Raw genomic sequence first — 12,834 nt, 5'->3', positions numbered from 1 at the left:
GGAAGAGAGAGATTTTTGGTAAGTTGCTAAAAAAAGTTGTATGTACTTTACTAAAATAAAAAAGCAAGAGAGAGAAAGAGAGTTTTTTGGTAAGTTGCTATAAAACAGTTGATAAGTTAAAAGACAGAGAAAGAACAAAAAGCCCCACACCCCACTATGACAGCTGTATACTGACAGAATATGAAGGAGCGATGAGGTGCAGCTGTTGCATTTGTGTAATGTGATTGCACCTTATCCAGAAAGCTGAACCTCCCCCCCCAAAGTTTACCCGATTTTTACGGTGGAACAAGAATAACATTTTTTTGCGACAGAAATCTGAGGTTAGGCAGATCCCCTAGTAGGTAGTTAGACAACCCTATCATTAGGAGTTCAAACTTGAAGCGTCCCAAGACAAGGAGACATGCACTGCTACTGCCAGACAAGCGGAGCCCCGGTTGGCGGAACAGGGATAAAATTGATTACGAATGGTTGGGCCAAGGAGATCTGTATCCGGCACTTTACTTCCACATATGGATCAGACGGTTGGATTACTTGAGGTTCGGATCATTTTCAGATCGGATCGGGTTCGAACCGCATCTAGGGATAAAGCTGAGGAACACGAGTTTCGATGGGGGTACGACGGACTCGGCGCCAATTTTGGTTTTCCTATATTATTTTAAAAAAGGTGGAGGCTCCCTTCCTCCATCAGCGAGGAGGCGGAGGGAAGATGGCGCGGAAGAGACTGGAGTTGAAGAGAATCGAGGATAGGGCAAGCCGGCATGCGAGGTTCTCGCAGCGTTGGAAGGGGCTGCTGAAGAAGGCCCACGAGATCTCGGTGCTCTGCGACGTCGAGGTGGGGCTCGTCATCTTCAGTCCAAAGGGGAAGCTCTGCGAGTTCTCCAGCCGCTCCTGGTACGCTCTCTTCTTCTTCTTCTTCTTCTTCTTCTTCTTTTTCTTCTCTAGGGTTTTGGCTTTCCTTTCTGGTTGGTTCTCTGGGTTTTGCGAGAAGCCGGGGGGGGGAGCTTGCTGGTATTTTTCGGAGGACGAATTCCTCTTTTCATCAACGATTTTAGGGTTTCAGGTCAGTTTTAGGGTTTTGTGAGGGTTTTTTCCAGAGCACTCCTCCTTCTTCTTCATGCGTTGATCCTTGTGGAGAACTTGATAAGTGAGATCTTCGGGACCGAAATTTGCTTAGTTTTCCGTCGCAAGGGCGATTCTGAGAGAGAAGCTCGTGTGATTTTCCCCCTTTCTTCCTTGACTCGATTTGATTAATTATTCGCGAAGAACTTTATCTAAGTGGAAGCTGATCTTATTTTGCGTATCTTTCCTCCTTTGGCTTCGGTTTCGGTGAACATCCTCGTGTAGTTCGAGCTCTTTGCCGGAAGTTTTTTTTTTTTTTGGGGGGGGGGGGTGGAGAGAAAACGTGATTTGAGTTCCAGATTCCTGTAGATCCGTCTGAAGTCCTTCTATTTCCGCCCGTTTTATCCTCTAATTTTATGTTATCTTCCGAGTCACGCAACAGGAACAAGGCAGTGTCGTGGATTCCGTGAAGGTGCCTCCAGAGGGGCGGGCTGCTTTACTGGTGCTAGTGATTTTATGCTTCAATTCTTGTCTAAAAAAAGGTGATCCTGGTTCAGTTCGTCAGGCGTCTTTGGAATATGCCGTTGTCTTTTCTGGGGTCCGATACCCTCTGCGAGCTTTTATTGCGCACCGCCGATTCTTCCTGTGCGTCTGCCCTCGTGTCACGTTTTTGGTTTCTTTCGTGTTTTTTTTTATTTGTTCCATGGCTCTTACTTTTCTGGCGGTTTAGATATATTTCTTTTCTGTGGTCCTTTTATGTATTACTTTTCTGTGTTCCACGGCTCTTGTTAGTTGACCATTTTGGCCTGCTCTCTTTCTCTCTCGGTATGATTTCGTGGCTTCACTCTGGGATCTAAATTGAGAGTGGAAACCTCATGCCGGTTTGGATGAAGATGGCTCTGTTTTTGTTCCAGGAGAAACTTTGTGGTATATGACCAAGTTTTGCGTTCCGGTGTATGTGATGTTAGATGTCGGTTTAGGCCTGTTTCGTATTTCTATCATTTCTCCTCCGGCTTTTCTGCTGCCCAAACCAGGTCTTGCTTTGAAATTAAGCAATTGTTGTCATTTAGTCTACGTTTGGGAGCCTTGCATGAAAACACGGTTTCAGTGTTGCCAAGATACTGTTTTGCCAGTCTGCGATGTTGAGAGATGGAGTTGCCAAAAACATCCGCTCGTGAATGGTGTTGAGATGTGGTGTTGGGGCTGCCAACAGCGTTGCCAATGCATTGTTTCAGCAACGCCACTGCTCCCAAACTGCAAGAGAGTATGAGAGCACGGAGAGAAACCACAGCACAACCTCCGATTCAAGGCTCCCAAACATAGCCTGTAATTTAAAGAGTGTTGTCTGTCTGTCCTGATGAAGCTTCATGTTCTTTACTAATGTTTGGGTGCAAAATATACGGTGCTTCCTCTGAGAAAACGCCCATGCTACTAAGCGATCATCTGTTTGCTTGCTTCTTGTCTATTTTTTCTCTGCATTTTATGTTCTATTTAAAAAATTTATGCTGCTTAAAAAGTTTCTGTTAGGCAATTTATTACTGGTGCTAATGATTTTATACTTCATTTCTTGTCGAAATGAGCCTGGTTCTGTTATATTAAGATGCTGGCAAAGTTGTCTATCCATTTTATTATATGATATAGGGATACGTTTGGAAAGTAAGAACAGCGACTGAACAAGGGGATTAAGCATTAAGATGACTCGACAACTAAAAGTATGTGGATACTGATCATCGGAAGAGCTGCTGGCGTATCGTACCTTATATTATCGTATCGTTAGATACTGAAAAAACATATTTTAAAAATCACAAACAATAAAATTTTTTTTCTAAAAAATAAAAAATATCATGAAACAAATAAAAAAAGAAATCAAAAGTAAGCATTATGAACAATTAAACATACACATGTACTACTATAACATGAGAAACAATATTGTAACAAACTAACGACTAACAAAGCAAAAGGATTACTATTAAAGAGTCACATTAAATAACAAAAAACAATTGAGTAAACAAACTATAACAATCACTTAATTAAAAAACAAAATAAAGTTTAAAATAAGTGTATAAAGTTAAAAATATGACCACAAAGAGAAATAAAACACATCTTAGTTGTCAAACTACAATATTAAGTAAACTTAATTATGAAATAAATTGAGTATGGATGAATATGTAACAATTATCAAATATAAAAGATATAATTATGATGTTATAACAATGCATCTATTACATATATCAAAAGTCTGAAACTAAGAGTTAAGTAAAAGAGAGAGAGAAAGTAATACGTCATTTCATCAGTAGTAATGATTGAAACAAAGAATTTTCATAATGTCTTTCATTAATTAGTTTTTTTATTTACATTAAGCACACAAGTTGAATAACGTGTGCTCTTCCATAATAATACTTCTCTTCTTTCTTGTCTACACTAATCACAATAAATTAAGAAGAAATTTCTACTTTTTTGTTCCCATATTTCATAAGTGAATAAGACTACTAAAGCCTTATTTGGGTAAAAGATTGTCACTAAGGTTGTGTTTGATTGCTTGGAAGAATTTCTCCCATAGAGAAGTTTTTATCACACTAAGAATTTATATTGTGTTTGACGATGTTGGGAAAAAGCATATGAAAGTATTTATCCTGTGTTTGATTTGCTAAATTGGAAAAAGTTAGAATTTACTCATAACCACCACTTTATAGTTTTGGATTCAGATATATCCAATCCCAAATGACTCATTAATGTAATATATGACCCAATACTCGAGTGAAGCACGATCCTATATTGAGGTCCACGGAATGGATTTGGAAATTACAAAATGAGAAATTCATTACATAAAATGTCTTCGTAGACTTCAACAATTTCTTTCATTTGGTTCTTCTTTAGAGGGTGATCAATCATCTGCTCCATTACACAGAGGATTTTTAATACCATCAATTATCGATATTCTCAAAATGTTTTTAGAATCATCAATATCGTCAATATTTAGAGAACCTGTAAAGAAAGCACGACAAGAGTAATCTAACAATATATATATATATATATATATATATATAGATATATATATATATATATATATATGGAGAGAGGATGACCAAACACACAGATATAATAAATAGAAAATAAGTCAATTTAACAACTTTTCAAAAACATTTAGAGAAATAATTAATTTTAAAAAAATTATTAATTTCAAACACGATAGTCATTTATCACTTTAATCATTCATAAAAATTATTCATACATATATCTCTCACAAAAGACATATTACTGCATAACAAGCATGAATTTTCAACATTATCAATATCACAGAAGATAAGAAATGATTTCAATTACTTAATAAAAGATCTAAGAAAAATCAAATAGACATAGATCAATTTTATTTTAGAATCAATATTAGCCATACAACTAAAAAAGTTACTTATGGACCAATTTTAAGAGATAACACATGCGTAGAAAATAAGCGAAAAAAAGGGATCCCAATGAGAATCCACACAAATACAATAGGAGTGAGCAACCACCAATTTTACCAAAAAGTAATACAAAGTGAGATCAATCTAAAGAGTAATAAGATGCACACAGAATGAAATGCTCATAAAAACATGTAATGTAGTATGCAGAATTACAAAAATGAAGTGCATAAGCACATACAAGTCTAAGAGTGAATAATACAAGGGCACAAAGGCATAATATAAGTACAAAAGTGCAAAAGCACAAGTCCACTATGGTACAACACAAAGAGCCAACGAAGGACAATAAAAACAAGTAAAAAATATTTTTTTTATTGAATATATGCTTGAAATAACATAAACTTATTCAAATTATACAAGACAATCAATAATGGAATAACTCATGCAACTAAAGCATAATGCAAAATGCATAAAAATATTTCAACAACCATTTCTCATAAAAGCAAGTGAGTTTAGAAAAAATTATGAAGAAATTAAAAAATCTCATACATCATAATGAATGAATTTCGTAAATTAAAACACTAGTTTGACCACCATAAGCAATCACCTCACTAGACCTATCAACGACTAGAACATGAATATAATCTCAATGTCACTTATGGGCTAAAAACACATACAAAAGTGTAAATAAATATATCTTGTCTACATATAATGATACTCAACATGAGTGTATCAACTAATAGGACAAGAGTATAATCACAATGTCACTTATGAGCTAAACAAACGCACAAAAATGTGAATAACCATCTCTTGTATATATATAATGACACTTAATATAAGTGTATCAACTACTAAAACAAGAGTATAATCACAATGCCATCAATGAGCTAAAAACACAGACGAAGGTGTTAACAAATATATCTTGTCTACATATAATGATACTTAGATACAAGGCATAAGAAATGATAAGACACTCGAGGTAAAAAAGCTTGTAATTAGAACACATTAATGCTATCAATAAGAATATCAATTTTAATCATCTTTCAAAATACCTTGGTTTCAAAAATATATGGCCATCACATATAACCAGAGTTATAAGCATCCATAATAATAATGGTCATACAACAAATGAGTGATATAACACACTCAGGTCCAGATATCAAACAACTTTAGTTAGAGTCAAACCATAAGTTGACAATTTAAATAAGGTTCACACAACTCACCCCAACAAACATCTTTGAATCAACAAAAATATATATGGATTCAAAGGCCAATCAACTATCAATCAGATCCAAGACTTGTGTCAATACGACACTCATAAACTTTGATAATTGTAGATTGATAAGATGATTTGAGTTGCACATATAACTCACCTCAACATTTAACTTAAAATACCAACAATATTGAGTTCAGGCCAATCAACCATCAATCAGACCCAAGACACGTGACAATATGCCACTCATAATCCTCGAAAATCAAGATGGATAAGATAGCATGAGGTGCACATATAACTCACCTCAACGGTTAACCCTGACCCAACAAGGCCAAGAGAGATGATGCATCATATAAAATTTTGTGATAGGACAAAATCAATGCCATAAGAAGACAATAAATACTTAAAGAAATCAATTTCCAAATAGATGAGTTCATATCAAATAATTGATATAAAAAAAATAAGTTTCAAATCAAATTCAATAAAAGTTGATGAAAACCTTATCTCGAATAGAGTGTAATCATATGCACAACAATTATATGCAATACATGATGACCATTTTTCACAAATTTGAACAAGCAATCAATCAACAAGGATCATGTTCAATTTTAAGCAATCAACACAAAGAAGATGAAATTTTTAGATTTACCTTTCATAAATTTACCAATCAAGGGACACATTCACCAAGGCCCAAAGATCTAATAAAGGAGACAAAAATAATAGTTTTAATAAGCTTAATCTAATTCATAAATCTACTATGAGATAATAAAGGCACATATTTAGAGATTCATGAAGATCTTTTATATAGATGTTTAATACGTAATTTTTTCTAATTACAAACTCACATATGTTATACAATAAATTTTGCAACAAGTATAAAATCTCTAAGAATCATGATATAAAATATCAAAGAAAGAAACCACTAAGAGTTGAAAGGGGGCACAAGTACCCAAGTCAATAAATCATCAGTGGGCAAAACACATAAAGTCACTTTAGACTCAACAAAAAGGATTTTAAAAAAATAAGTTTTAACATGAAGGGAAACAAGGTTTCTCAAAGATGTTCACCAAATCAACAAAGTGGACACTCAAAGAGTTCCACCAAAGCATCAAAAGAATATGCACAAGGCACGAGATGGGCCCACACACTAAATTCACCCAAGATGGTTAACACAACAAAATAATATTTTATTAATGATAGGATAAAACAAAAGTATCCACCAAAGCTCTAAACTGACAAACACAACAAGTGTATAAGGACACACCAAAGCAAGAAACATGAAAAACATATAATTATAATTTTAAAATTCTTAAAAAATCACATATTTACGTAGTACATAATTTTTAACATGTTTTGTTAAAACAAAAGTACTAGCATACTCAAAATATACTTTGAATCAACATGTTTGCACAAGCTCCAACAAAACAATAATATATTTAAAAGGATATTTAAAAGAAAGCTATAATTTCAATTAATTTAAAAAACACATCCAATTTTTTTCGACATAACATACCAAAAATAGTTTTTAAAATTTTACCAGACACTTTACCAAATATAAAACACATACCGGAATGTGAGATCATCAAGTCTAAGTCATTCATCAATTAAGAGTTTTCTTTAGAAGAACAAACACCAACATGATACCAAGACCAAGATACCATGTCATGAGAATGACATGAATCCTGATGCACTCTGGAATGAATCAAGAACCAACAAATACAACGTATTTGAATACATATTCATCATAAAAATAATAATGGAACACAAGACTTGAAAAATAATTAATTTCATTAAGAATGAAATTCAAATAATACAAAAGAAATGCATAATTACAAAATCTCACTACAATCACTCAAAACACTCATTACACTAAAAACTACTCGTACACTCTCTCAAACCTCACGTACGCACACACCCACTTATTGAGGGGATAAGAGAGTAAAGGGAGAAGAGAAAGCCTCTTCTAGCCATTGGAGAGAGTCTAATGGCTAAAAATCTAGACACCCTCTCCAACAGCTAGAAGCCAACCAATATTGACTAATCATATATATATAATATTTATATATACATACAATAATATATATATGTACAAAAAATGCATCCATCTTAATAGATCCCAAGAATAAGAAAGAACTACAATAATATATATATATATGTGTGTGTGTGTACAAAAAATACATCCATCTTAATAGATCCCACGAACAAGAAAGAACTAAGTTCAACCAAGCTCTGATACCATGTAAATATATGGAAGTCTTCAAATGTCGCCAACAAAGTTCACCAAATTGATACAAAAGTGAACAATCATAAACAAGAAATTCACTATGGGATTCACTCACAACTCACAAAAAAGGGTACACTCACAAACACTCACACAAGGGGTCACAAGAACATAAACAAAATAATAATTTATTGATGATAATATGCAAGAAGCATCATACAAAAAGAGGGGGTTCACACCTATTTATATACATGAGAGAACACAAAGAACGCAAATAGAGTCATTGGAGCTAGTCCAACTGCTCTATTTGTATCTGATGGACCGTCCCCAATGGCTATGAAACGAGTCAACAAATATGTTGACTAGTTCAAATGGAACTAGAATAAAAAGAGAAAAATAATAAAAGAAATGAAAATATTTATATAATATATATATATATACATATATATATTATGTAAATTGCAGAGGCTTTGAAGAAAATGAAATCAAGAAGGGCAGTTGGCCCAGATGGTATACCTATCGAGGCTTGGAAATGCTTGGGAGAGAAAGGTTTAGAATGGTTGACAAATCTTTTTAACTTGATTTGGCGAACAAATAAGATGCCTAATGAGTGGAGGAAGAGTACTTTGGTGCCTTTATATAAGAATAAGGGTGATATACAAGATTGCACAAACTATCGTGGTATAAAACTCATGAGTCATACTATGAAACTTTGGGAGAGGGTGATTGAGTCTAGGTTGAGGAAGGTTGTCATGATATCGGAGAATCAATTTGGTTTTATGCCTGGAAGATCAACTATGGAAGCTATACATCTTCTTAGACAACTTATTGAAAGATATAGAGAGAGGAACAAAGATTTGCATATGGTTTTTATTGATTTAGAGAAGGCATACGATAGAGTACCTAGGGACGTTCTCTGGTGGACAATGATGAAGAAAGGTGTTTCTCTCAAGTACATTAGTATAATTAAAGATATGTATGAAGGAGTAGTAACCAATGTCCGCACTTGTGGAGGGGTGACAACCAATTTTCCGATAACGGTTGGGTTACATCAAGGATCTGCTTTAAGCCCTTTCCTATTTGCGATAGTGATGGATGAGCTTACGAGATCAATTCAAGAAAATGTACCGTGGTGTATGTTGTTTGCTGATGATATTGTTTTGATTGATGAGTCTAGAGCTGGGGTTAATGCTAAGTTAGAATTATGGAGACAGACATTGGAAGCTAGAGGTTTTAAGTTGAGTAAGAGTAAGACTGAATATATGGAATGTCGGTTTAGTAAGCAACGAAGTAGTGATGGGAGTGTAGTGAAGCTTGGTGAGCAAGATATACCGGTGAATGATTATTTCAAATATTTGGGATCCATCATTCAAAAGTATGGAGAAATTGATGGAGATGTAAATCATAGGATAAAGGTTGGGTGGATGAAATGGAAAAGTGCTACTGGAGTGTTGTGCGATCGTAGAATGCCATTGCGGTTGAAGGGAAAGTTTTATAGGACGACTATTAGACCCGCTTCACTATATGGTACGGAATGTTGGGCTGCCAAGAGACATCATATTCAAAAAATGAGTGTAGCTGAGATGCGGATGCTTAGATGGATGTGTGGAAATACAATAAAAGATAAGATTCGGAACGAAGAGATACGTAAGAAGGTAGGTGTTGCACCCATTGAAAATAAGATGCGAGAGAATCGTTTACTGTGGTTTGGACATATTCGGCGAAGGCCTAATGATGCTCCAGTTAGAAGGTTGGAGAAATGGGAAAATATATTAGTTAAAAGAGGTCGGGGTAGGCCTAGGAAGACTTGGATGGAGATGATAGGAAAGGATATGAATGCTTTGAACCTCACCGAGGACATGGCGTTGGATAGAAATGATTGGAGGAAAAGGATTCATGTGGAAGACCCAAAATGAATTTCTTTTTTGGTTCATATCGCTGACCCCAATTGTTTTGGGATGAAGGCGTAGTTGTTGTTGTTGTTGTTGTAATATATATATACATATATAATATATATATATATACATATGTATAAATGTATATAATGCATATGCATACATTTGTATGTACACACACACTATATATATAAAATTTTAACATCAACCTTCATATGGACTTACAAAGTGGCTAAGCTAGTGGAAGAAAAGAAGAAATTAATTGAGACTACCTTGAACCGAACTAGACATTTAGATTTCAAAACCAATTAAAGTTTTCCAAACTCAACAAAGTAAAAGAGTCCAAGACCGTGGTAGAGACTCTTACATATTCTCAGTTGGTTGAGAGAAGGTCCAAAGGCCTCTGCTATCAAGGTGATGAAAAATGATGCTCGACACTCAAATGCAAAGATTTGAAAATATTTATGGTTATGCACAATGATGAGTCGATCGATAGTGTTGACTTATAAGAGTCTCAAGACTCAATTGAGGTGTAAATTAAGCCTAGTGCATGGACAAATAGACTAGGCACATTTTGTTAAAGCACTATTGGAGTGTTTTGGACCCACTATCATGTTGCCCTAAAGCAACTCAATCAAAAGGGTTCATTGGAAGACTAATAAACTGAATATGAGGAACTATGAGCTATGATTTTGTATGTTGACCAAGAAACCTTAATTGAGTCTTGTGTGAGTGGCCTAAGGAATGAGCTATGTATAGAAGTGATTGCAACGAATATGTCAACACCCAAAGGGGCTTACAACGTAGCTAAGCTAGTATAAGAAAAGAAGAAATTTGTTGAGACTAGCTTGAAGCGATAGAATTAAAGTTTTCCAAACTCGACAAAACAATCCGATAAAGCGAAAGAGTCTAAGCCCAAAGTACAAACTCTTGCGTATTCCTAGTTAGAAGAGAGAAAGTCCAAAGGTCTATGCTATCAATGGTTTGGACCTATTATACTAGTGAATTATCTTGTTGCCTTAAAGCAACATAATCAAAAGGGCCCATTGGAATACTAATAAACTGAATATGAGGAATTATGAGCTATGATTTTGCATGTTGACCAAGAAACCTTGATTGAGTCTTGTGTGAGTGGCCTAACAAATGAGCTATGTATAGAAGTGATTGTACCAATGTGTCTACACCCAAAGGGGCTTACAATGTAGCTAAGCTAGTACAAGAAAAGAAGAAATTCATTGAGACTAGCTTGAAGCAATAAAATTAAAGTTTTCCAAACTCGGCAAAGCAATCCAACAAAGCGATCCGGTAAAGTAAAGGAGCCTAAGCCCAAAGTACAGACTCTTACGTATTCCCAGTTGGAAGAGAGAAGGTCCAAAGGCCTATGCTATCAAGGTGATAGAAAATGGCACTTGATACTCTAATGCAAAGATTTAAAAATATTTATGGTTGTCGACAATGATGAGCTGGTTGAAAGTGTTGACTTGCAATAGTTCCAAGTCTCAAGTTACGAGTAAATTGAGCTTAGTGCATGGAAAATCTGAGTGGGCACTCTTTTTTACGGCCCTAGTGAAAATGTTTTGAACTACTATGCTAGTGAATTATCATGTTGCCCTTATGCAACTCAAACAAAAGGGTTCATTGCAAGACTAACAAATCGAATATTAGGAACTATGTGCTAAGTGGTTAAGCTTGTAGACAAAAAGAACTTAAGTTAAACTAGCTTGCATAAAGCAAACTAGACATCCTAATTTAAAAAAGAATTAAGGTTTTTCAAACTCGTTAAAGCGAAGAGTCTAAGCTGAACGTACAGACTCTTACGTATTGTACGTTGTAAGAGAGAAGGTCCAAAGGCCTATGCTATCAAGGTGATAAAAGGGCACCTGATACTCAAAAGCAAAGGTTTGAAAATTTTTATGGTTATGCAAAATGATGAACTGGTTGATAGTGTTTTCTTTCAAGAGTCCCAAGACCCAATTAAGGAATAAATTGAGCCTAGTGCGTTGAAAAAAATAAACTGGGCACACTTTGTTCAGGTACTGTTTGAGTGGCTTAGACCCACTATACTTGTGAACTATCATGTTGCCCGATTGCAACTTAAACAGAAGGGTTCAATCAGATACTATCAAACCGAATGTGAAGAACTATATGCTCTAATACCACATGTTGACCAAGAGACCTTGTTTGATTGCCAATATGTCAACTCTCGAAGGGGCTTACAATATAGTTAAGCAAGCAGAAGAAAGAAATTAGTGGAGACTAGCTTAATGCAAACTAGATATCCAAATTTCGAAAAGAATTAGTCTTCCACACTTGGCAAAGCAATTCGACAAAACGAAAGAGTCTAAGTTTAAAGTAGCGACTCTTACGTATTCTGGGTTGGAAGAGAGAAGGTCCAAAGACCTATGCTATCAAGGTGATAAAAAATGGCACCCGATACTCAAATGCAAAGATTTAAAAATGTTTATGGTTATCGACAATGATGAGCCGGTTGATAGTGTTGACTTGCATGAGTCCCAAGTCTCAAGTTACGAGTAAATTAAGCTTAGTGCATGGAAAAACAGAGCAGGTACACTTTTTTACAGTCGTGAAAATGTTTGGACTCACTACGCTAGTAAATTATCATGTTGCCCTTACGCAACTCAAACAAAATGGTTCATTGCAGGACTACCAAACAATATGAAGAACTGTGTGCTAAGTGGTTAAGCTTATAGACAAAAAGAAAAAATTAAATTAAGCTATCTTAAATGAAGCAAACTAGACGTCCTGATTTAAAAAAAAAATTAAAGTTTTCCAAACTCGACAAAGCAAAAGAGTCTAAGCCAAACTTTGAGACTTCTACGTATTGTCAGTTGGAAGAGAAAATGTTCAAAGGCCTATACTATTAAGGTGATAAAAAATGTCACCCGACACTCAAAATCAAAGATTTGAAAATGTTTATAGTTATGCAAAATAATGAATTGGTTGATAGTGTTTTCTTACAAGTCCCAAGACTCAATTAAGGAGTAAATTGGGCCTAGTGCGTTGAAAAAAATAAACTAGGCACATTTT

At 35.0% G+C, this 12,834-nt stretch overlaps 1 protein-coding gene across 1 annotated transcript in view; it reads left to right on the top strand.

Moving 5' to 3' along the window:
- The first annotated feature begins 689 nt into the window (after nucleotides 1–689).
- LOC149840500 (truncated transcription factor CAULIFLOWER D-like) overlaps nucleotides 690–12,834 on the top strand; it is a 29,117-nt gene continuing 16,972 nt past the window's right edge. Inside the window, exon 1 of the mRNA XM_090003186.1 lies at nucleotides 690–891. Coding sequence (XP_089859312.1) covers nucleotides 707–891 — 185 coding nt within the window. The 5' untranslated portion in view covers nucleotides 690–706. The remainder of the gene's footprint in view (nucleotides 892–12,834) is intronic.

This window comes from Nuphar pumila, chromosome 4, assembly GCF_984573655.1.
Source record: "Nuphar pumila chromosome 4, dmNupPumi1.hap1.1, whole genome shotgun sequence".
NCBI classification, from domain to species: domain Eukaryota; kingdom Viridiplantae; phylum Streptophyta; class Magnoliopsida; order Nymphaeales; family Nymphaeaceae; genus Nuphar; species Nuphar pumila.
Note: the sequence above shows the minus strand (reverse complement) of the source record. Positions and strands in the feature narration are given on the sequence as shown.